This window comes from Rhinolophus sinicus, chromosome 3 (assembly GCF_057876585.1).
Source record: "Rhinolophus sinicus isolate RSI-liver-muscle chromosome 3, RSI-T2T, whole genome shotgun sequence".
Taxonomy (NCBI): domain Eukaryota; kingdom Metazoa; phylum Chordata; class Mammalia; order Chiroptera; family Rhinolophidae; genus Rhinolophus; species Rhinolophus sinicus.
The window spans coordinates 173954972-173978075 of NC_142503.1; the positions used below are offsets into that span (position 1 = coordinate 173954972).

Here is a 23104-nt window from a genome sequence, read left to right on the forward strand (position 1 = left end):
CCTCAAATGGAGCTTATTTCTAACCTGTTGAAAGATACCGTGTTTCCCCCAAAATAAGACCTAGCCAGACCATCAGCTCTAATGTGTCTTGTGGAACAAAAATTAATACAAGACCCGGTATTATATTATATCATACTATATTATATTATATTATACTATACTATATTATATTATATTATACCGGGTCTTATATAAGACCTGGTATATTATATTATATTATATTATATTATATTATATTATATTATATTATACTATATTATATTATATATTATATTATATTATATTATATTATATTATATATTATATCCGGTCTTATATTAATTTTTGCTCCAAAAGACACATTAGAGCTGATGGTCTGGTTAGGTCTTATTTTCGGGGAAACACGGTAACCTGAAGCATATTAAAAATTTTAAGAGTTTATTTGAGCAAATATCAATTCAAATCCGGTGTCATCCAATCTAGCAGAAGGAACTCCCAGGAGCTGCATGAAATGACAGACTTTTATAGACAGAAGGGTGACACAGAGCTTAGCATAAGTGACTCCATTTTGTACCTGTTGTCTTCTGGGTTTTTTTGTTTTCATTTTTAATTTTATTGGGGAATATTGGGGAACCATGTGTTTCTCCAGGGCCCATCAGCTCCAGGTCATTGTCCTTCAATCTAGTTGTGGAGGGTGCAGCTCACAGGCCCGCGTGGGAATCAAACCGGCAATACTGTAAGAGCTCATGCTCTAACCAACTGAGCCATCCGGCTGCCCCGTCTTGTTTTTAACAAACCCCGTAAAGGAACTGAAGTTAAGAGAATTACTTAAGTTGCCCAAGGTCATGCAGTTGGGAAAAGAGCTCAAGTTGAAAAATAAGCAGCTAGACTCTGGAGCTTGAGCTTTCAAATAACGGGGTTCATCTTCTACGTCAAAATATGACACCTGGCATATTAAATATTTTAAGCTGAAGGAATCTGAGAAACAGCACGTGCAAGAAGGACTTTCTGACCTTCCCCTGAAGCAAGTCATAAACCCTCCTGAGAGAGGTGCCCTCCCTAGGCCTGGAAGAAAGGGGCTTCCTTATCTCCAAGATGGAGGGATGCCGAGAGGAATCTGATGGAACAGGACTTGCTAAATTTCCCCAGGTTACTACCCGTAGCTCGTACCCTCTGTCCTATCATATTTCTCCACAACTTTCCACACTTCATCCAACCTAGCATGAAAACGCTCAGGTTTAACTACTTCTTTGGGTTTTCATTTCCTTATGAAGGTTCCTGTGTCACTTAAAACTTATATTAAATACATTTATATGCTTTTCTCATGTTAATCTGTCTTTTGTTACAGGGCCCAGTCCAGAACTTAGAAGGGTAGAAGGAAAGACATTTTTTCTCCTCTACACAAGCCTATGATTTCCTTTATACCCTATTTGGGGCTTACATTTTGAGCACTCCTGCATGCCATCGCCTGCGAATTCTTCTCATGCAATTGTTGGTGATACTTTGTATTAATACTTCTTAGTGAGCAAGGTTTAGGCACACCAAGAAAGACAAAGCTCTCAGGATCTACCTTGTATCCATCCATACATGTTTCACTCTCAGACTGGGGCCCTTACATCTGTTTGTGCTCGGGAACCAAAAATCCTATGAGCATTTTAAGTTTTGTGTTTATTTCAATAAGTAATTTGAAGATTTTTTTACAAGTTTTAAAGGTGACATTTTTATACCAATATTTCACATTTAAAAGACATTTTACATTAAGACCTTAACTTTCCAAGTTAGGATTTTCTCAAACTGGGTTCTGGGATGTTTTCTTAGAAATCTGTGAGAACACATTTCTTTTAAATGAAGTTATTTTTATTTTTTTAATTTATTGGGATGATAATTGTTAGTAAAATTACATAGATTTCAGGTGTACAATTCTGTATTACATCATCTATAAATCCCATTGTGTGTTCACCACCCAGAGTCAGTTCTCCTTCCATCACCATATATTTGATCCCCCTTTAAATGAAGTTATTGTTCTAGTTGAGTTAGCCTGTGTTCCTGAAGATTCTCTAATTTGTAGTTTTTCCCAAATGCAAATTGTGTTATATATAATTATAAAAATAACACTTGCTTCATGCAAAAAACAAATTATCAGACAATACAAAATGGTATAAAGTGTAAGGGGGGCAGACACTAAAGAAAGAAGCACTATGGGGCGTGGGAGTGAGGGGAGCCCCCTGGTCCTGAGGGATGGGGAGTGGGAAAGCAATCTTATTGGTTTTGGGAAGCAAAGCAAGCATCATCTTGCCCGCCAGCCTCCTACTTAGGGACCCACTGTCTGTGCAAGAGCAGCTAGGTCAGCCACCAACCCTGCCCCTCGCCCTCCAGGGCCAGGTGGCTCCAGGGTTTAGACCCCATGTAAAGCTTAAAAGGTTTGGCAACTGCCAAAGGCCATACATACACCACCACATGTAAAGCAGAAGCTGGAAATACACTGTTCACAACTCCATCCTTCCACCCCAGTGGCTTGTCCATGCTGCCCCCCATGCCCCTTCACACACCTAGGCCATTTCAGGGTGGAGGAGCTGGCAGCATATTTTCCTCTGGGCCTCTCAGAGCCTAGTGCAGTCAACCCTTCCCCCACTCGGCCATGAGGGCTCAGTCCTCAATCCACAAAGCAGGGTTGAGACTCACAGGGTCTGCTTTCCACCCAAATCACTGGGTCTAGGCAGAGGTCCCCAAGACGCTTAAGGCCTTGGGCCTGGGAAGCCATCAGGCCTGTGGCCACTGCCCCAGAAGACTTTCCCACCTCCCTGAGTGCCCTTACGCAGCCGTTAGGCTGGCCAGGACTTCAGCTGGCTGCTGCAGATCGCAAGGAGGCTGGCTGCCCCCACCCAGCCTGACTCAGAGTTTTCATGCTGCTCTGGTTCCTCCAGTCCCCCAAGCAAACCCTGGACTTACCTGTACGGGATCTCTTCCATGCAAAGTACGTGTCCTGTCCTGATTTATTTGCTCTCTGTGGGCTTCCCTCAAAAGCAGCCCCACGGTCACCAGGACTTGGCTCCCAATCGGCCTGTTATAGCACCTCAACTTTCCCACAGGGCCTTTCCCAGGAATCAGCTGGGTTGATGCTACCCTATTGACACTTGGGGCAGCTGCTCCATAGGTCCAGCAAACCCTCACTCAAGCCTGTGCCCGGCAGCGGGGGCACTTACCATCCTGCACTCACTCTGTGACCCTTGCCAGACAATGCAGAGGTCCCCAACATCAAGGGTTCAACGTCAGCCATTGTTTTTCTCCTTCCAAATGTGCCTGGTTGCTTCTGCTGTCCCTCGGTGGCACAGATCAAGGCCCCTCACCACCCCAGGAATAAGCCAGCTGGGACCTGTTGGGAGCAGGGCAAATGGAAGCCAGGTGGGTGAGGGCTCTGGTTACTCCCTGGTCCTCTCTGGGAAACGCTGTAAGGACACATTTGACCACTGGAGGGCAGCATCCACCTAGCTTATTATAAGACCAGCTTTCTGAAAAGCAGCATTTTCTGGTAGCTGTGTGGGGAAGGGGAAGGTGGGAAGCCATAATGGGGGCTTACTGGACTCTTGGTTAGTTGCTTTGCCCCAGGATTCCATTTACATCCACCCTACTCCAGGCAGCCCTTAGTGAATAAAAGTGTTCTAAAATATAACCTATAAAGACAAGTTTTACATAAAGAACCCTATTTTCCCATTGCCTTGAATTATAAAATGAGAATTTTTGTTCCTAAACCTGGGGCCTCCTACAGGTGCCCAATGACAGTCTTCTGAGTGCCCACACGCCTGACCACCAGGACTCCCCACTCCTCCCACAGATACACAGGAAGCTCCCTATTTTCTCACCCTGCCTGCCACCTGCTGGCTGCACGTGAAGAAACCTGGAGGCAGCCCAGAGAGGTGGCAGCCCCTCCTTGCACACTTGGTGTTCCCTTCTTAACGCAGCAGCAGGAATATATTCTCCAGCCAGTGGGTCTGAGTGCTCTAGTACTGTGTGAGGATTGGGTGTGGGGCTCCACAATTGATTTTCCATCTGCATACCCATTCTTCAGGCTTTGATCTGGTGTTTGATCTTACTAGAAGGTGTTAATGGTAATTTGAGACAAAACCGGGATTCGCATTCCTATATCAAATGGTCAGGCAATAACACTAAGTCATGACTGCCACCTGCTAAGTCACCATTAATTGCGATTGGCTGTGAAGCATCCCAGTCTCAGAGATGCGAAAATTGAGGGTGAATTGAGGTAGTCCTTATCAGGCCCCCTTTTGGGTTATCTGTCCCACCTACCGTGTTTCCCCGAAAAGAAGACCTAGCCGGACAATCAGCTCTAATGCATCTTTTGGAGCAAAAATTAATATAAGACCTGGTCTTATAATAAAATAAGACCAGGTCTTATCTAACATAACACTGGGTCTTATATTTAATTTTTGCTCCAAAAGACACATTAGAACTGATTGTCTGGCTAGGTCTTCTTTTCGAGGAAACATGGTAGCCTCTGAGCAATGGCCTCAGCCTCAACATCGTGTCAGACCAGGCCAGGCTGGTCCAAGTGGCTCCTGCAAACTTGGAATTGGGACTGACCTCTTGTGTAGAGGAAACGTAAACATTGGGGCACTGTGAGGTTGGCCTCTTCCCATCACAGGGGTCATGAGTGACCAGAGAAAGCTGGGCTCTGGAGAGCAGTGAAGCTGATACATAGGGAGGAGCCGAGATAAGATGGACAGAAAGCAGCTCTCAGGTTCCCCGAGGGCTTTCCAGTTCCTGCAGCTGGTCTATACCCAAAGCTGGGGTGCCATCTAGCTCTGGGGTTCAGGGAGACACCCTGAAGCCTTATTTGTTTTGTCTAGAAGCTGGTTATTTGGTCCGTGTTACTGCACCATTTTAGCTGTGTTTGTTCAGATCCTAACTGCATTTCAGACAGGCGCTTCCCCACCACTCTTGGGACTTTGAAAGTCCTGATGGTCAGATTGACTTCTGGAGCTATGGTTTAGCTAAAGGACCCTATCAGGCGGTCTTGTAAACTTTGGACCCTCTTGACCTCAATGTGTGCTTCTAGCTGACGTACAGGTTTGCCTGATGCCAGGTGTGAGAGGGGCTGGTTATGTGTCTAGTGCCATTCTTTCGGGCACTGCATAGAGATGGGGTCCTTTGGGGTTTTTGGTGGCAGTGCTACTGCTCAGTTACCCGTTCTGTCCCCCTAAATTTGGCCTAGTCTGGGGTGAGGAAGCAGCCTGTGACTTTGGGGACCTTCTCCATGTGAGCTCATCTACTCCATTCAGGGAGGAAGCCCACCCACAGCAGTCAGCCCTTCAGTCCAGTGCCACTAACCCGTTGAGTTAACCAGCCCACCGACCTCCTACTGGGCCATCATTCTGGCCCTTTTGGGGTTTCAGAGCTCTGCAGCATCCATCCCCCTCCTCTGTGGACTGGCATTTTTAGGGCTAGAGGCTCTGGTCTAGCAGCTAAGGCAGCCTTGCCAGGGCCAATGTTGCAAGCTCAGGTCTTTGAAACTGGGCGATTTCTCCAAAGCCTCAAGCCTGTAACATGGGACGCTGGTATCAGTGAGGCAGCCAGGCTCACCAGAGAAATGGACAACAAAGCATGTACTAGTTTCCGACCGCTGCTGTAAGAAATTACCACAAACGCAATGGCTTAAAATAACACAAATTTATTATTTTCTAGTTCCAAAGGTCAGAGATCCAAAATGCGTCAGCAGGGCTGCTGCGTTCCTTCTGGAAGTTCAAGGAGAGAATCCGTTTCCTTGCCTTTTCCAGCTGCTAGACACTGCCCAAATTCTTGGCTTGTGGCTTCACGTCATTCCAACGTCTGCTTTCATCATCACTTCTCCTCTGGCACTCGGCCTTCCTCTTATAAGGGCACACTCAGATAATCCAGAATAATCTCTCCACCTCAAGAGCCTTAACTTCATTCTATCTGCAAAGTCCCATTTGCCATGTAAAGTAACAAAATCACATGTTCCAGGATTAGGACATCTTGTGGGGCTCACTATCCAGCCCACCAGAGCTTAGAGACTGGTGGAGGACTCCCCTGAATGGTATTTTTCTACAGTCAGGCCTTTTTCTTTAAGCATATTTAAAATAGCACAACAAACCACAGCTGATCTTTTAAAAACTGTATTAAGACTTACTGCCACTTACAAAATACCTACCACATGCCAGGCACAGGAAGAAATAGCATTATCCACCCCATTTGGGGAGGTCATTTGCCCAGCTAGTAAGTGGCAGGGCACGCTTAAATCCACGTCTCTCTTGAAGGGTACTGATGTCGGAAGAGGTTGTATTTCTTCCCTCTCACTGAAAGGCAGGCCCTCGTCGCTGGCTGTTTTGGTTGGACAGCTCAGAGGTGCTCCCCGCCCGACTCACACCACTTGTGGACATCTCTACACTAAGCACCAGAAGGCCTGCATAGGCCAGAGAGCTGACAAAGCCTCCATCCAATCTCTCCTTTTAGGCTAGGAAAGTCCTGTATGTCAGTCCTGGTAACTCACTCAGCCTGGTGACTGTACTCTCCAAGCACTGATCCCAGGTCCAGGGGACAGCTCTGCGCTGGCCCAGTGATGGAGCACACAGCACATTCCTGGGACAGGCCTGGTACCTAGAATGGTCATTAGGATTTTGCTAAAAGGCTAACAGGCCAGACAGAGGAACTATTTTGTAGTTGGCCCTCATGAGGGTGTCAACCAAGTCCCTATACACGGATAGGCAGAGGCAGACGAAAATAGAAAAGCAAAGCACGTTCCACACAGGCAGGAAAGAGATGCAATGAATTTATCCCATTGATGCAGGAACAATCAACAGCCACCTGGGTCAGGATGGAGAATTCCATTTACCCAATCATGTAAAGTAAGTTGGAATAGGTTACGATGAAAGCTGGACAAGGGCAAAATCCAAAAGACATTCAAAGGGTGAGCAATGCAATGGGCTGCAAAACAAATGCCAGATGGAGAAAGCATGAGCGTGGGGACAGTATCTGACTATGAGAACCCATGCCATGAGTTCACATGTGCCTTGGGTGGAATCACCCTGGATGTGTGTGAGCACCTCATCTTGTGTCCTGGTTTAGAATCTCCAAGTGATATACAGCGTATCACGATCCTGAAGCCTTGACTCCAAAACCACCAAGTAGTGAGGGGACTTGAAATCCCATTTGGAACTAAATAAATGGAGTGAATCAGACCCTTAGTATTAATATTTTGGTGTGTTCAGCAGTTTTGTACAAATCATGACAGTGTGGATTAATTTAGGGTGCTTGAACACGTCATAGAAGCTGGCATATATTAGCATTGTGGTTTTCATCTGAAATGTGTAATTAAAATTAGATGTGCGATTTTAATTTTGGAGGTGTAAGAGAATTGTTAGCAAACTTTGAGAGGCTTTGAACTGCTCCAGAGAAGTTGATTACTACACTTATAATACTTTGTTTCCCCAAAAATAAGACCTAGCCGGACCATCAGCTCTAATGCATCTTTTGGAGCAAAAATTAATACAAGACCTGGTATTATATGAATTATATTATTATTATATTATATAAAACCGGGTCTTATAATAAAATAAGACCAGGTCTTATTTTGAATTAATTTTGCTCCAAGAGACACATTAGAGCTGATTGCCGGGCTAGGTCTTATTTTCAGGGAAACACAGTATTTCAATTGCTTTGTGCTAAGCAAGAGTTTTGTTGCTTGGATTTGAATCTGCCTGAGATGGGAGGCTGATGTCCTGGAAAGAATTATTAAAACTTGGAAATAGGTTTAAAATATTAAAAGGCATTTAACGAAGTTTGCAAATGGGGTTAATTGGGAGGATTTAATCTGTTAAATGTATGCATGCTTAGGACAAGCACAAGTTATTTTTACAGAAAAAGTTACATTATCAATATAGCAAGATGTACATGATGCCCTTAAAAGCTTAAGAAATAGATTTTTTAATTTTCACCTCTTTAACAAATTGAAATTAATTTAATCACTGTTATTTGTACACATATAAGTGCCATTAACATTGAGCAACTCAAACAAGGGCATTTCTCTTAAGGTTGTAGAATAACTTGGTAAACTCACTTTTGTTCAAATGATGAGGTTTTTTTTTAAAGTGAGCTCTGATAAGGAAGCAGATCATACTGGTACTTCTGGAAACTGAGGCATGTTAAAAGCGCTTGCGCTTTTGGGAAACTTTCTGGTTGGAACCATTTCCCCCTCTCCTCAAGTCCTATAACACTGTGACCTCTTGGTTAGGCTTGCATGTAAATAGCTAAAACAGGGATCTTGTGTATTGGCCTGTTTAACAAGACTGACTCTCTGAGACCAGGTTTGCGCCTTGTTCCATGGTGTTCCCCACGGAGCTGCAGCCACAGCAGACCCATGGTGAACATTTACTGGACCTTTTACCAGCTATTGGTAATACCTACAGGAATGCTTCTTAAAGTAAATGCCAACATTCCCCGCCCCCTCACCGGTGTCCTTCTCCTGAGCAGCCCCCCGACCTGGACCCTCTTTCCCAGGGCAGCAGGTATTCCAGACACTTACTGAACTCAGTCTGAAACCAGAGGACCCTATACCGACTGTCATCGCTGGCCCCAGTTCAGTAAGTTCTGCTTCAGTCTTAGTCCTCTTAAATGAGGTGACATATCATGTTAAGAGTTCTCTTTCTAACAGATCCTTCAATACAATCCCTTGAAATTTAAAATAAGATTGACCACAGCTAACATTTATTTGTACTACTACCCTAGGAGCTCTATGTGTTTGTTATTGCATTGACTTTCCAATAGCACTGTTATCCCCACCTAATACGTGAGAGAACAATAGTGCAATTTACCCGTTTTGGAAATGGCAGTCATAGATTTGAACTCTGGCAGTCAGGCTCCATAGACCCAACTCCCTGTCACCACCACACTAAACTATGGAATACAGATCTACGGCTTCCGTTGCTAACTTCCATTTCTGTAATCCACTGTGCTGTTATTATCCATGCTATCTTTGACAGTCTTCATTGCCTGCACTTTGAGTAAAAGAGCCTCAGGGAGGAGAGACAGGTAAGGAGGAAAAACAGGAGAAGCTACAGTTTGCACAAAGATCCCCTGGGATATTGTTAAAATGATTCAGAAGGCCGGGGGCGGGCCTAAGAGTCTGTATTTCCAAGAAGCTCCCAGGTGATGCTGGATAGCTGCTGTCTATGGGACATCTTCAATAGTAAAAGGTGAGATAACTTTTACTGAGACAACTCAATTTGTCCCCTGTGGCAAAAATAAAAGAACTCACTTAAAAAAAAAAAAAAGGGTGTAAGTCATTTGAAAGAAAGTGTGTTTATTACCAAGTTATCACAGAACTGTTTGATGTTACGGAAAAACAAACCAAGGTGGGACTTAACCATCTAGGACCTTAACCATCCACAACCTTATTTTCAATTCAGAAGAGCCTTCTGAGGAAACCACCTTTCCCTTTTTAAAACAAAGAAACTGAAGAGCAAGAAGATTGAATGTGTCAGGGTCAAAAACATATTAGGGGGGATGTCCGGGTGCCCCAACCATCCTTGAACCCACACACATGTCTGTGAAACAGCAAGCAAGGAGCAAGCCATGGGATCGTTGCTGCTTTAATATGGCCTGTGCCAAGCAATACCAATTCTGTCCTGACCATTTTTAATAATAGGCAATATTAAAATTAAAAAGAAAAAAAAAAAAAAGCGTGTGCTGATGAAGAGGCTAATCACACCTCTGAACTTAAAAATGAGACAAGCGACATAAATGCTCTTCCTTAAAAAACAGCCATTTCAAAAGATTTTCTTTAATATCATAAAATATTTTCATGGACAAGTGAGCTAGCAAACACATGCACCAATGTGCCTTTTGACAAGATTACACCCACCCCTACCCCCCCCACTCCCACATCAAGGTGGACATGAGATTGGAGAAATGAATACAGCAGATGGAACAGATAGAAAAAAAAAATTGATAAAAAGGATGGAATAAAACATTGTGCTTGATTATTTTCCTATGTCACAACAAAACAAAACATTTCGGTGCAAATAGTTAATTCTTCCTCTTTTCCATTTAAGTCTGGTGGAGAAAAAAATACTTTTTCTATAATAAAATATGCATTTTTTTTGTTTTTCACTTTTTTAACGTAACTTTTTTTCTTTTCTTTTTTGCAGAAAATAATTTGTAAACTGTCACTGGGCGGGCAGGGAGGCTCGATGCCGCGTGGGTCCCAGCTCGCCCTGTTGGAGGCTGAGTGCAGAACCCGAGCGGGAGAGAGGAGACAGCGGAGGCGCAGGGCGGGGCTCGCACGGGCAGGGCGCAGGGGGCAAGGGCGTAGGACTGGCTGGGCGGGTTAGAGGGGTTAGAGGTCACTCTCGCCGTAGAGCGCCGTGGAGAAGGACATGTAGTCCAGAGCACCGGGTACGGCGTCAGGGCCGGTGTAGGGGGCCATTCGCGCGATGCAGTACTCAGCCTGGTCAGGTGGCAGCTCCCGGCGCAGCTCGTCCACCGTGATGTAGTTCTGCGGAGAGAGTGGTCAGGACAGCCAGTCAGGACAGCTGCAAAGCCCAGCAGCTGTGAACCGCACTGTCCCACATTCCAGCCCCCTCCTAGCACTTCTAGACACGGACACACACACACCCCACGTACATATGTATACCTGCATACAGTGGGGCCCTGCGGGACCCTGTATGAAGGGGTGATGTTAAGTGTTCACAATCTCCCCTCCATATCCCAGCCCAACCTGTGCCTACCAACCCAGCTCGCCATCCACACCATAGCAAACATACCTTGTCGCCAGCCAGGATCTTGAAGGAAGCCATGACTTGGTCTGCTGTATCTGTGTCAGCTGTCTCACGGGACATAAAGTCGATGAAGGCCTGGAATGTCACTACCCCTAAGCGGTTGGGGTCCACAATGCTCATGATGCGGGCAAATTCTGCCTCTCCCTGGAGAGAAGAGCCAAGCCCAGGCCTGTCAGCCTCTGAGCCAAAGCCTGCTGGGAATTTCTCAGAGGGACCTGAAGCCCCTGGGGGCTCAGAGTGGCCTGTGGCTGTTAGAGGGCACAGCAACCCCTGACCTAACCTGGGTCGTCCTGAGGGTATGACAGCAACACCCACCAGTGAAGACCCGACTCAGAGCTACCCACCCCCTACAAATGCCTGGGCTCCTCTTGGAGCAAGTTATGAAAATGCTGGTAATAAGACAACAACACACAGCATATATTGCTTACCAGGCACTATTCTAAGCACTGTGTATATTTTAATTTACGTAACCCTCACCATAACCATACAATTTAGGTATTTATTATTTCCATCAGATGAGAAGCCTGAGGCCCAGACAGGCTTAGCGACTTGCCCAAGGTCACACAGCCAGTAGGTAGCAGAGCTGGGATTTGAACTTGGGCAGTCTGGCTCCACAGCCTGTGCTCTCCCCACTTTCCATGTGCCAGCCAAGTGCACAGCACTCATGTAGGTTCCTTTGTTTAACCCTTACAACAGTTCTCGCCTCATCCTGGCCCCCAAGCTGGTGATGGCAGAGCTGAGATTTACTTCTGGGTTAACTACTCCTAGAGCCCGTGCTCTCGCCCCTGCGCTGGACTGTCCAGGAGCTCTGCACTTTGCACCATGGCCCAGGAGTCACCTGGCTGCCCAGCTAAGGCGTGTGTACTGTTCAGAAGGCCTGCATGAGGCCAGGCAGCTGAGAAGGTTGGGGAGGAGCCTGGGGCAATGGCACAGGATGGCAGGCTTGGCTGGAGCCACTACCAGGGGAATGGTAAGAAATCTCCCCGCCTTGTACAAGCCAATCCAAACCGAGAATGTCCAAACCACCAGTGCTTCCTACCAGCCGTGGGCCAACCCAGCTGTCCATGGTAGGAGTGAGAAAGCCTGTCTCCACAGTAAATACCGAAGATAAACTGGCACAGACTGGGGTGAGAAGGCCAGGCCTCCAGGACACACAGGCCCTGCAGCTAGGCTCTGCCTTCAAGGCGCCATCTTGTAAGGACCACAACCTTGAGGCTGCTGGGGAGGGCAGCCCCTCGCCTGAGGGCCTCCAGACTCCACGGCTAGGACGTGGCCTCTGTGGCCAGCTGGCTGCTCCACACCAGGACAGAGGGTGGGGTTTACATTACCATGTTATAACCCATGGAGATAAGGCAGGCGCGGAAATCATCTGTGTCCATCATGCCTATCTTCTTCTGTGGGGGCAGTGGCACCAAGACACGAGGAGGGTCAGAGGTGGAATGAAAAAGGGCCGGCCCGGGGCCAGGAAGACAGGGCACAGAGGGCCAGAGGGGAGGATGAGGTGTATGGTTTCAGGGTCAGGAAGGGCCAAGGAACATAGGAGTAGATGTAAATACACAACCGGGGAAAATGTCCACAGGAAGGAGGGAAGACAGAGCAGGGAGATGCAAAAGTCCGTCCACAGTATGGAGAACGGCAAGGAGAGAGGAAGGCAGGCACGGAGCAGGTTCCCACGAAAGACAACCGAGAGCAGAGTCACAAGTCGGAGTAGCGGGAGGAGGAGCCAGGTGGGGACAGCAGAAGACGAGGAGCCCCACGGCCCACAGGAAAGGGGGGACAGGGAGATCCAGACAGACAGAGAGAAGAGAAAAAGGAGAAACGCGTTATTTCTCGCCCCGGATGCCAGCCCTGAGCGTGCTCCATGCAGGAGGCAAGTACCTGGGGGTCGTTGCCAATATCATAACCCAAGCTGATGAGGCAGGCTTTGAACTCCTCGGGACCCAGCGTGCCGGAGTGATCCTGGGGCCGCCGTGCGCCAGGCAGCGAGCCATGCGGTGCCAGGGAGGTGGAGGCCGTGAGGGGAGGGGATGGGCCATGCCCCGGGGGAAAGGGTAGCACGTGTGGGGAGACACAGGGACACAGGCATGCAGATGAAGAGGGTGGAATAGTGGATGGGGTAGGGGAGGAAGGGAAATAAAAGTGCACACAGTTAGACACATGGACGTGGTCCCATGGGTGCCCTCTCCCTGGCACACGAAACCCTGCTCTGGGAAGCAGGCCAGAAGGGAGCACAGTGAGCCATGGGGGTGAGAAGCCCCCAGATGTGCCCAGCCCACACCCAGCCTGATGCCCCACCCCAGCTTCCAGGTGGGCTTCACCCAGTCAGGGATCAGGAGGGCAGTGAAGCAGGCAGGGTGGTGGGCAGCATCTAACCCCATGCTCTCTCCCACCCTATGTGGTCACCCCAAAGCCCCAGGGCACTGGGAGGGGCACCCATGTAAAACCTGGCCTGTGCCAGAGCTGGATGAGAACCCAGCTGACAACTCTAACATCCCGCAGAGTATTCCAAAGGCTGTCCCAGGGGTGGGGTGGGATAGGAGGGAGCTTCTGCTCCTCTGTCCTGAGGCATAGGCAAAGGACAGTCCCCACAGCTAGGGGCCAAAAGCCTTCACTAGAGGCTATGGTGGCCTTGCTCCCAAGGACTGATGACTCACGGTAGGAGAGCAGGGGTCAGGGGTTCTCTCTCCACCCACAATGAGCTCTTTCCAGGAAAGCAGAGAGGCTCATGGGATACCAGGACTGGCTTTCCAAGGCCAGCATCGTGCAGGACAGGGTCAGGGAAGGCTGATGGCAGCTCCTCCCTCTCCTTCTTCCTCCTCCTCACCTGCCCAGGAACTGGGTCTGGCATAGCTGCCCACACCCTTGGGCAGTGCCCTCCAGGGCCCTGGGGCAGGGGGCTGCTTGAAGCCAGTGCAGGGAGTGGGTCTCTCACCCGGTCAAAGTGGTTGAAGGAGGCCCGGAACTCATTCATCTGCTCCTGGCTGATGCCCTTGGCGTCCCGGGTCAGGATCTGGTTCTCCACCTCGTTGATGGTCCTGGCGATGGTGGTGAGGAGCTGCTCCCACCCCACGCGGATGTGCTGGGAGTGGGCAAGGGGCCTGTCAGCATAGGGGCCACAGGCCTGGGCCCAGGCTGCCCTTGTCCACTCCTTCCCCTGACCACCCAATGGTCAAAGGAATCAAACCTTGCCTTCCACCCAGATTCACAGTTTCAGAGGCAGGGGAACCAGGACAATGTACCAGGGCAGAGGACCCAGAGGATGATGAGGGAAGCACGGGCAGGGTGGTCACCTCTGCCTGGGAGAGCAGAGATCAGAACTGCCAGCATGGGTCAGGTTAGGAGGAGGGCAAATTTGGTAGTGGAAGATTAAAGGACAAAAAATTGAGTGATTCTCTGAACATCCAACTCTATAACCACACACATATGCCTTCAAGGTCAAAACAAGTAGTTGTTTCGAATGTAGGTGCCTAAGCCAGCGTTTGGAGACCACGGGCATCAGTACCACTGGGGTGATTATTAAACATTTAGAGTCCTGAGCCCCACCCCAGACCCAGTAAATCAAATTCCGAAAATCTGTATGCCAACAAGCTCCTTGGGAAATCCAGAAGACATTGAGGATTAAAGACCCAGAACTCCTGGGGTGAGGAGAAGTGAGTACCGCCTCACTTCAAAGCAAGAATCTATGGCCAGTTTCCTTGGAAGATGATAGCCAGGCCCCTGCCCCGACCCAGGTGGGGGAGCAGTGGGGCTTCCTCCCCAGAGAAGCAAGGCCGTACCACCCACCTCCATGGTGTAGTTGGTGTGCTTGTTGTCAAAGATGAGTGCCTCCTGGATGAGCTGGTGGTCACCCTCCAGCTGGTCAATCTTGGGCTTGTAGTTGACAATGCTCTTCTCATACTGCCGCAGGTGGCTCAGTTGGTCCTCCAGGGTCCCGTGCATCTCGATGGAGATCCTCCCTATCTCCTGCTCACCCAGGAAGGAGACCCTTGTCAGACCCCACTGTGCTCCTGGGGTGGAGACTGGGGCCCCCATATCATTGGTCAACCCCTCAGATGATTCTCGGCTCCCACCCTAGCACCAGGGAGCCCATCGGGTAATTAGTAAGCCTGGAGCTACACACATTCAGCGTGGGGGCTCTTTGGTATGGAAATAGCATCATAGAGGTGTGTAACAAGCATTGTGACCACTGGATGAAACACCTCCTGTCAGAAAGGGGATGTAAGCTCAGCTGCTAACCTAATCTCTGCTTGCTATTCAAACTCCCTTCCTAAGCTTATTCCTGACCACCGCTCATCTCAGGGACCCTGGCTGTGCCCACTGAGCCAGGTCCTCACGGCCTCAGTGCACCTGACTTACCTCCTCAGTGGCCATGATCCTACAGTTCTGCAACTAGGATGCCTGCCTTGGCCCAGCTCAACCCACCTGTCTCCATGGGCCAGGTCTAACCCTTATTTCTGTCTGCCCTCCATCCATGTAAACAAACGTTTTTGTGAAAGCACTTTCTATGCACTCAATTCAATCCAGCAAATATTTCCTCAGTACCTACTACAAACAAGTTGCCAAGCAGATGGGGGGTGGGGTGCAGGGGAGACACAAACACGAACTCAACCTAGGCTCTGCCCTCAAGGAACCCAGAGGGACACCCAAGAGATGTCCCTTCCCTGATCTACAGCCCCCTGCCATCTGGCCCACACAATCCAGCAAAATGTCCCACGCTTCCCAAGGTTCAGTTCTGTCTCTGGGAAGATCCTCGTCTTTGACCAAACTCACTGCTCAGGAGCAGTGGTAATGGAGGAACAGAAACTTGGTCAGCCAGATAAGCCATAAGGGTAAGCTGAGTCAGCAACCCAGGCGCTGATCCCTCTGTGGGACTTTCTCATGTGGCTCTTCAGTGGTGTCCCTATGTAGGTCTTTGCTCCCAAGCCAGAGAGTGGGATCAGCCTGCAGGCTTCCCCGCATGAGCTCCACACCCTCTGTAGGGGAGCAGAGTACTCATGGGCTCAGGACCAACAGTCCTCCATGGGTCCTGCCTGGGATGGGACAAAGCAAGCCTGTCCGTCTGTGATGGCGCTGGGAAGGGGTGGAAGCCCCATCCCTGCCTCCCACAATGAGACCCACCTCCATCTTGGTCTGGATCCAGGGCCCGATGACATTGGCCTGTGCGCCGAACTGTTTGCGTAGCTTCTCATTGTGCTGTTGGCGGGCATGCTCCTCCGTCAGGGCCTGGTCCCTCCGAGGCACCAGCTGCCGCACCTGGGGCAGGAACAATCAAGGGACATTGGCGGTGGGGCCAGCCATCTGCCCGGTACGTCAGATGAGGAAACAGAGAACCCATGAAGGGAAGGCGCCAGTCAGTAACAGAACAGGAGTGAAGACATTGACCTGCTCTAGAAATGCAGGTCATTTATTATCTTGACGGATAATGAGTATTGACTATGTGACAAAAAGAAAAAAGAAAGAAATCAATACAAATCAATCAACCAAAAAAGGGACACAAATCCCTACCCTTATGAAACTTCCAATGGCCCAGCCAACGCCCCACCCAGCCTTTGGACTCACATGGTCCCATTTGCCATTGATCTCCTGAGGCGTGATGGTTGTGTAGGGGTTGGTGCCCGCCATGTTGACGTGATAGGTCTGGACAATCTTGGACACCTCATTGTGGATGCCCAGGATGGCCAAGCGCTCCTTGTCGGCGTCGGGGAGGGTGGCCTTGAACTGCTCATGGGCTGTGGTCAGTCCCTGGACGGAGATGAGGATGCAGGAGAAGCACTGTGACTGGAGGGGCTGGTGCCTCCATGGGCAAGATGGGTGGAAGGGCCCCCAGAGACCTGGAGGCGTCAACCAAGGATTCTCATAGCTAAGAACCAGGAAGGCAGGGCTGGCCATGGGAAGGTGAAGGCAAAGCCATCAAAGCAATAGTTTCATGCTCGGCGCTGGTGAAGTTGCAGCAACCCTGGGGCATTCACCACCCCACAGTCAGGTCAGGAACAAGGGGTGCCCTGAGGCCTGCTCCAGGTGACCTCCTCAGCGCTTTGCAAAACCCTTTCAATTTAACATTCTGCAGCTGTATAAAAGAATAAGGAAGCTGTATATTGATATGAAACAAGCTCCAAGATAACTGTTAAAGGTTCAAGATATAGTAGATAATAAAAACTACTTTTTGTGTAAAAAAGGGTGTGGAGAACGTATTAATAAATAAATATATTGGGGAGGGCAGGATGGCTCAGTTGATTAGAGCGCGAGTTCTTAACAACAGGGTTGCCAGTTCAAGCCCGCATGGGATGGTGGGCTGTGGTCCCTGCAACTAAAGATTGAAAATGGCGACTGGACTTGGAGCTGAGCTGCACCCTCCACAACTAGATTGAAGGACAACGACTTGGAGTTGATGGGCCTTGGAGAAACACACTGTCCCCCAGTGTTCTCCAATAAAGTTTAAAAAATAAATAATTAGATTTGCTCGCATATGCAGAGACAGTGCTTACCTCTGGGGAGGGGCATTGGGGGCTGGGGGACAAGGGGTAGGAGCAAGAACTTATTGCACATTCTTTTCACCTTTTAGATTTTATGGCAAGTGCATATATTACCTAATCAAAATAAGCAAAATGCAAAGGTTTTGAATCTATAATAGCCTTGGGATGCTGTCCCTAGTCCTCTTCCCCACAGGGGCAGGGCTATAGGAGTGGGACTGGCCGAGGATAACCGTGGGGGAGCCGGCCTCCAGGGTTGAGGGGCTTGCAGCACACCTGGATCTCCTCGATGGTGTGCACGATAAAGGTGTCCTGCAGGTCCTCCATGGCGCCCTCCATCCAGTTGTTGAAGGGCGCGGCCCGCTTGGCGTACTCCAAATACAGCTCGTCAATGGTCTCCAGTAATTTCTCTGTCCGCTGGAAGTGCCAAATGGGGTGCGGGTAGGGAGATGTTTAGCAGAGTCATATCCAGAATTCCTCCCCTTCCTCCAAGAGCCTCCACGATCCTCCTGGCCAGCCCCAAGGGTTCCAGGTCTGGAAACACCAGACTAATTCAGACAGAAAGAACAAGCTCTCTGGGCCACTGGTTCTTTAGTTGGAGTGTACGGACTACCCCACATTAGAATCAGGAAAGTGTTCAGATGTCTGGGGTTGGGCTATGTGCACTAAACCAGGGCAATGATATGATTAGGGCAAGAGAGGAAGCATCTCCACAGAGCAAAGCCCAAATCCAGTGCCAATGTGAGCCTTCAACACTAAGGCCAGAGCTGGGGAAGGTCTAGGGGACCCAGTGGAGCCTTTTGACCCACAGCAGAGTCATGAAGCAGAAAGGGGCACAGAGAGCTGCTGGCAGCAGGCCTCCATCTCTCGTGGGGACCCTCACCTCCAGGGCTTCTCTCCGCTTCTGGGTTAGGGCCCCCAGATTGTCCCACTGGTCACAGATCTTTTGGCACCGGGCATTGACACTGGGTGAATCGTAATAGTCCAGCTCACTGGGAAGGAAGAGACAAAGAGTCAGGTGGCCCAGGCTACCTCTACGGCCTGCTCTCCAATTCCTGAGGCTGGGGGCACTAGTGGTGCTGGAAGGTCAGGTGCGCTCCCTTCATCATGACCTTCCAGGTGCCTCTCCCAAGTCCCCAACTCTCGGACCACTGGGAGGAGGCCAAGAAGGCCAGTCCTTTCCAAGTGTCCCCACCTCAACCTTGGTTGGAGGCACTGTCAGTCTTGACCTGATGTTCAACATCAGGGAGCTGCCGAGGCAGTGAGAGCTCAGAGCCAAGACTTGGTCAATCTCTAGTGCTGCACTGGTTACAGGTAAGGACCGAAGGCCTGTGACAGGAGGGGTCATGGGCTCATTCCCCACCTGGAGGAACATTCTTCGCCTTCTGTATTGACAACCTTCCTGCCAAGGCACTGGGCTGTACCCACCCTCCTCACTTATCAGGGTCACACATCCATCTCCCATAGCAGCGCCGGCCTTTGGCAGGCCGCACTTACTTGAGCTCCTGTGCAATGGCGGCAATCTGCTCCACACGGTCCTGGTGGGCAGCAAGGTCACTCTCAAAGGCCTCATGTTTCTTGAGCAGGGCCTTGATCTCTGAAAGGGTGGCCGTCTCATAATCCTTCTGCCGCAGCATGAGCTCTTTGCCTGGATTCGGAAAGATGGTACAAGGCTGAGCTGAAGCTGGAGGCTGAAGGGAGGCCCCATCTTCCTGAACTGACCATCCACCCCTCAGGGCCCCAGAGGCTCCACTTCCAGGGGTATATCCCAAGGAGATGCCCACCGTACAATGTCCAATCATCTACAGAGAAAGCAGATGTGCGACCAGAACATCCACCAGCGGGGTTGGGCCAGGAAAGTTACTATTCTCCATGGGGCACATATGGCAGCATCAGAAGTGGTTACACACTACAAGGCTACGTGGGACTATGGGGGATGTATGGCGTATGACACTAACTTTAGGAACAGCAGGAAACAAGGATCTACGCCCTGTGGTATAACCAGGAAAAAACAAGCCAAGCAGTCAGGGGTACTCCATCTTCAGTTTCTCTTCTTATTGTTGCTAGCCCCCATCAGCCCTGCAGGGACCCCTCCTCTCAATTACTCAGTGTGTCCAGGGCACTCTACACAACATCCATCAACGGCCAGAGCCTTCTCCAACCATCAGGTACACTGCCCTATCTCTTCATGGGTGGGCAGGGCTTACATTTCTTGGGTTTCTATTTCCTGGGAGGAAAATGGGATGAGATAAATATGACCTCTGGGAGACTGTTGTTAGATGATAGTCAACAGTCGCCTTGTGAAGTGACTTGCACAGGAAAGAGGCCTACATGGCCTTCTTGCATGCCCTCCCCGTGTGTGCACGCCCATCCCCGTGTTTGCACCCCTACCCCGTGTTTGCACCCATCATGGATGCTCAGCCCCTCTCTGTAAATGAAGGCGGGGCTTCGAGGCTGAGGTTCTGTGCCCAATATGACATTTCTTTCCTTCCCTCTACTCTTTAAGTCAGAATAATAATACAACATAAAAAAATTACAGAAGTGCCTGCATATCTACTCCTTTTCAGTCTTTCCTTATGTGGATGTGGTGGTAAAACCACAGGGTATATATAAATTATGTTTCCTGCTTTTAAAATATTCAGCAGCGTATCATCAGAGTTTCTACTTCGGCTCTACAGTCTTCATATGTGCCCCTCTGACAGCTGCAAAGCATTCTGTCACTGGTGTAAACACTCGCCGCCTTACTGTGGGCAATCTGGCCCCTCAGCTTGCACTACCGTAGATGGTCTCACTGCAAACATCTTCAGACATGAGACTTCTCCCCATGTTTAGGATTAATTCTTTAGACAGTCTTAAGAAATGGAGTTCCCGGGTTAGCAGGCAATAACATTGTTAGGCATGAATGCATGTGGCCAGACCGCTTCTGTCAGAGGTTGTGCCGGCATCTATTGCTGGCAATGCCAGTGCCACTCATGCCCTTGCTGGTGGTTGGCAAGTGGACAGCAGGGTAATCCCTACTCTGTACCTTGCTGTGAGCTGTTCCTTGGCCCCAGAGAGGACATGATAGAAGTATGTGGGTGAATCGGTACAACCTCCATCATCCCCCTGCCACTCTGCGCCACCCACACCAGGATAAATAACTCCATACGAGTACATGCACAGTGGAAGGCGGGCAACAATCTCCTATCACTGTGTACGAAGCCCAGCATATGTACTTACAATGGAGAGCTAAACCCAGGCCCCTGTCTGAGTCCAGCGGACTCCTATCTCCTACCAAGCCAAGCCACTCCCAAGTGGCCGTAGGAGGTGGCCATCGCTATTCATCTTCAGCCTAAGGTGTGAAGAGCATGACAGAGCTGAGTAGAGAAGCCACAGGGCATTGAGCTCCACCAGTCAATGGGGTCTGTCCCAGGAGCTCCAGCTGAAATGGATGCAGGGCCCTAAGATTTGGGCAGCCCCGTTCCCCTCTCCAGCCCGGCCAAGGTTCTGATGAAGACACTATTCCAGGTATGATTTTTCTCTCTTTGGAGTTAACCTTTCCTGCCAATAAGCAGATACCAGACATAGTCCAAGTGCCTCCAGGTCAGAGTAATGGAGACACACACGTGCTAAGGCAAGGGCTCTGCTTCTCTTAACTGGAGGCCAGAAACAGAAGTAGGAAGGCAGTGGAGGAAAAGTACCCAGGGCAACCATTTCCGGAGTACTTCCGAGATGCTGGACACTCAACTAAGCATTAAATGTACTATCACATTTAAGCCTACTGCAGCCCTATGGGGAGGTGTACTGGGTTGAATAGCGTCCCCCCAAAATTCACATCTACCCAGAACTTCAGCATCTGACTGTATTTGGAAATAGGGTCTTTGTAGATGTGATTGGTTAAGATGAATTCATAATGGATTAGGGTGGGCCCTAATTCCAATGTCTGGTATTTCCATTAGAAAAAAGAGATTCAGTCACAGAGACACAGAGAGAAGCAGCTGTGACAACAAAGGCAGAGACTGGAGAGAGACAAGCCAGGGAATGCCCAGGACTGCTGGCAACCAGTCGCTGGGAGGAAGCATGAGATGGCCTCCTTCTCAAAGCCTCCAGGAGGAGCCAACCCTGCTGTCACTCAATTTAGGACTTCCAGCCTCCCGAACTGTGATAGAATATGTTTCTGTTGTGTTAAGCCACCCAGTTTACGATAACTTGTTATGGCAGCCCTAGGAAACTAATACAGGAAAGCACCACATCATCTGCATGGTACAGATGAGGAAATGAGACCTGGGGGTTAAGTCACTCGTCCAAGTTTATACTGCTTCTAGGTGGCAGGATTCGAACCCCAACATAACTGATTCAGGGAAGTAGAAATCAGTGTGGTGACCAGGACGATCAGCAGTTAACACGTACAGAGCGTGTGCTACACCAGGAACTCGTCTCAGGGCTTTCTATGTACTAACTCATTTCATTCTTATAAACCTATGAAATTGATATTATCCCCACATTACAGATGAGAAAAGTGAGGCAACCAAAAGGCTAATGAACTTACCTAATGTCAAAAAACTAGTAAGAGAAAACAAAACTAACAAAAAGCAAAAGAAAGATTGGTGCTGGTAGCTGGGTTGGGCGGGGTGGGCGCATGAAAGCCAGAACCTTCCGGAAGCCAGGAGGCAGCTAGCATTACCGTCCGTCCAGGCCTCGTGGATGGAGGCCTTCTGCCGGAACTTCTCCGCCAGGTGGTCGAGCCGCTCCAGCCTCCGGATCTCATTCAGCAGCCATTCCTCATAGCCCTTCTCTGCCTGCTCCAGGCAGCCCCAGGCATTGTTGATGTCCTGTGGGGATAGGAGGTGTCAGGTCAGGGCCGGGCGTGGGCCTCAGCCCCTGAGACCCCCACAGCTACTCCATGCCTCCCAGGAGGAGACTCTTTCCCATCTTGGCCATCCCCAGCTATACCCACCCAACCCCATGGGTATTTTCCTGGGCTCTTGAGCACAGGCCACCTAGGCAGAGTGGGGCCCAAGTTCATATGGGCCACCCAGCTATGCAGCTTTGGGGTTCCAGCCTTATGGGGAAAGAGTCCAAGGCCCTGTGCTGCCCCAGGACTGATTTCTAACAGGATTCTAACCACTTATAGAGCTTGTAGCGCCAGCCAGGTACAGAGAGCAATGAACTGAACAAAGCAAGCAGGCATGGGGGCCTCCCCACCTCCCCACATATCTGCATCTGCTCACCAGCACTGGGAGGTAGCCTAGAGCCTTCGGGGACCCTGGCCTGGTAGAGTCAGCTAAGAGTCTGAGGACAGTGACATGCTCTTCAGACACAGCTCTTCAGATAGGAAGCCACCAATAGGGCCACCCCCTACAGCACAAGTGTACCTGGCTGGGCAGTGACAGGCTGAACCTGGCCTGCATGGCCCCCAAGTCCCCAACTTGGTCCCCACTGTCTGCCAGGGGTCAGGCTGCATCTGCCCAAGGGAGGGTACTTTCTCTAATGTGCATAGGGCACCCTCTGCCTAGCAAAACAGTGGTTCTGGCCACCGAAAAGCTGCTATTTCAGCCTGGAACCTATAAAAGGACTACAATTGTCCAAACTGCATACACAGTGTCCAGGGCCTTTTTTCTCTCCTCCAGATTCCCCGGGGAACCTGCCTCCCTCCAGTGCTGTTTGCACATTTCACCTGTTCTGTCTCATGCCTGCCTCATATGCCCAGGTTTTTCCATTCTCCATTTGAAAGAGCAAAAGCTCTATCCTGGTGAATTTTAAAATTTCCTTGGGTATGTTTCTCTGGCTCATAAAATTTCTCCCCCAATCCTGAAGAGAGGGTACGGAGGAATAACATAAAAAGTGACATGAAGAGTATTTAGTGAC

The 23104-nt window shown here is 49.5% G+C and overlaps 1 protein-coding gene across 3 annotated transcripts in view; it reads right to left on the reverse strand.

The window, feature by feature from the left end:
- Window positions 1–9290: 9290 nt before the first annotated feature.
- The window catches only part of ACTN1 (actinin alpha 1), an 88882-nt gene continuing 75068 nt past the window's right edge, over window positions 9291–23104 (reverse strand). The window contains exons 11-22 of one of the 3 annotated variants that reach the window (XM_019733475.3): window positions 21921–22068; window positions 18755–18905; window positions 18141–18249; window positions 17534–17674; window positions 16347–16529; window positions 15906–16040; window positions 14571–14750; window positions 13720–13866; window positions 12666–12746; window positions 12116–12181; window positions 10773–10931; window positions 9968–10504 (exon numbers count right to left, since the gene is read on the reverse strand). In XM_019733475.3, the coding sequence (XP_019589034.1) occupies window positions 10346–10504; window positions 10773–10931; window positions 12116–12181; window positions 12666–12746; window positions 13720–13866; window positions 14571–14750; window positions 15906–16040; window positions 16347–16529; window positions 17534–17674; window positions 18141–18249; window positions 18755–18905; window positions 21921–22068 (1659 nt within the window). In that variant the 3' untranslated portion in view covers window positions 9968–10345. Of the gene's footprint in view, window positions 10505–10772; window positions 10932–12115; window positions 12182–12665; window positions 12747–13719; window positions 13867–14570; window positions 14751–15905; window positions 16041–16346; window positions 16530–17533; window positions 17675–18140; window positions 18250–18754; window positions 18906–21920; window positions 22069–23104 lie in introns of all 3 variants that reach the window. The other 2 variants (XM_019733476.3, XM_019733477.3) reach the window with 2 other exon arrangements.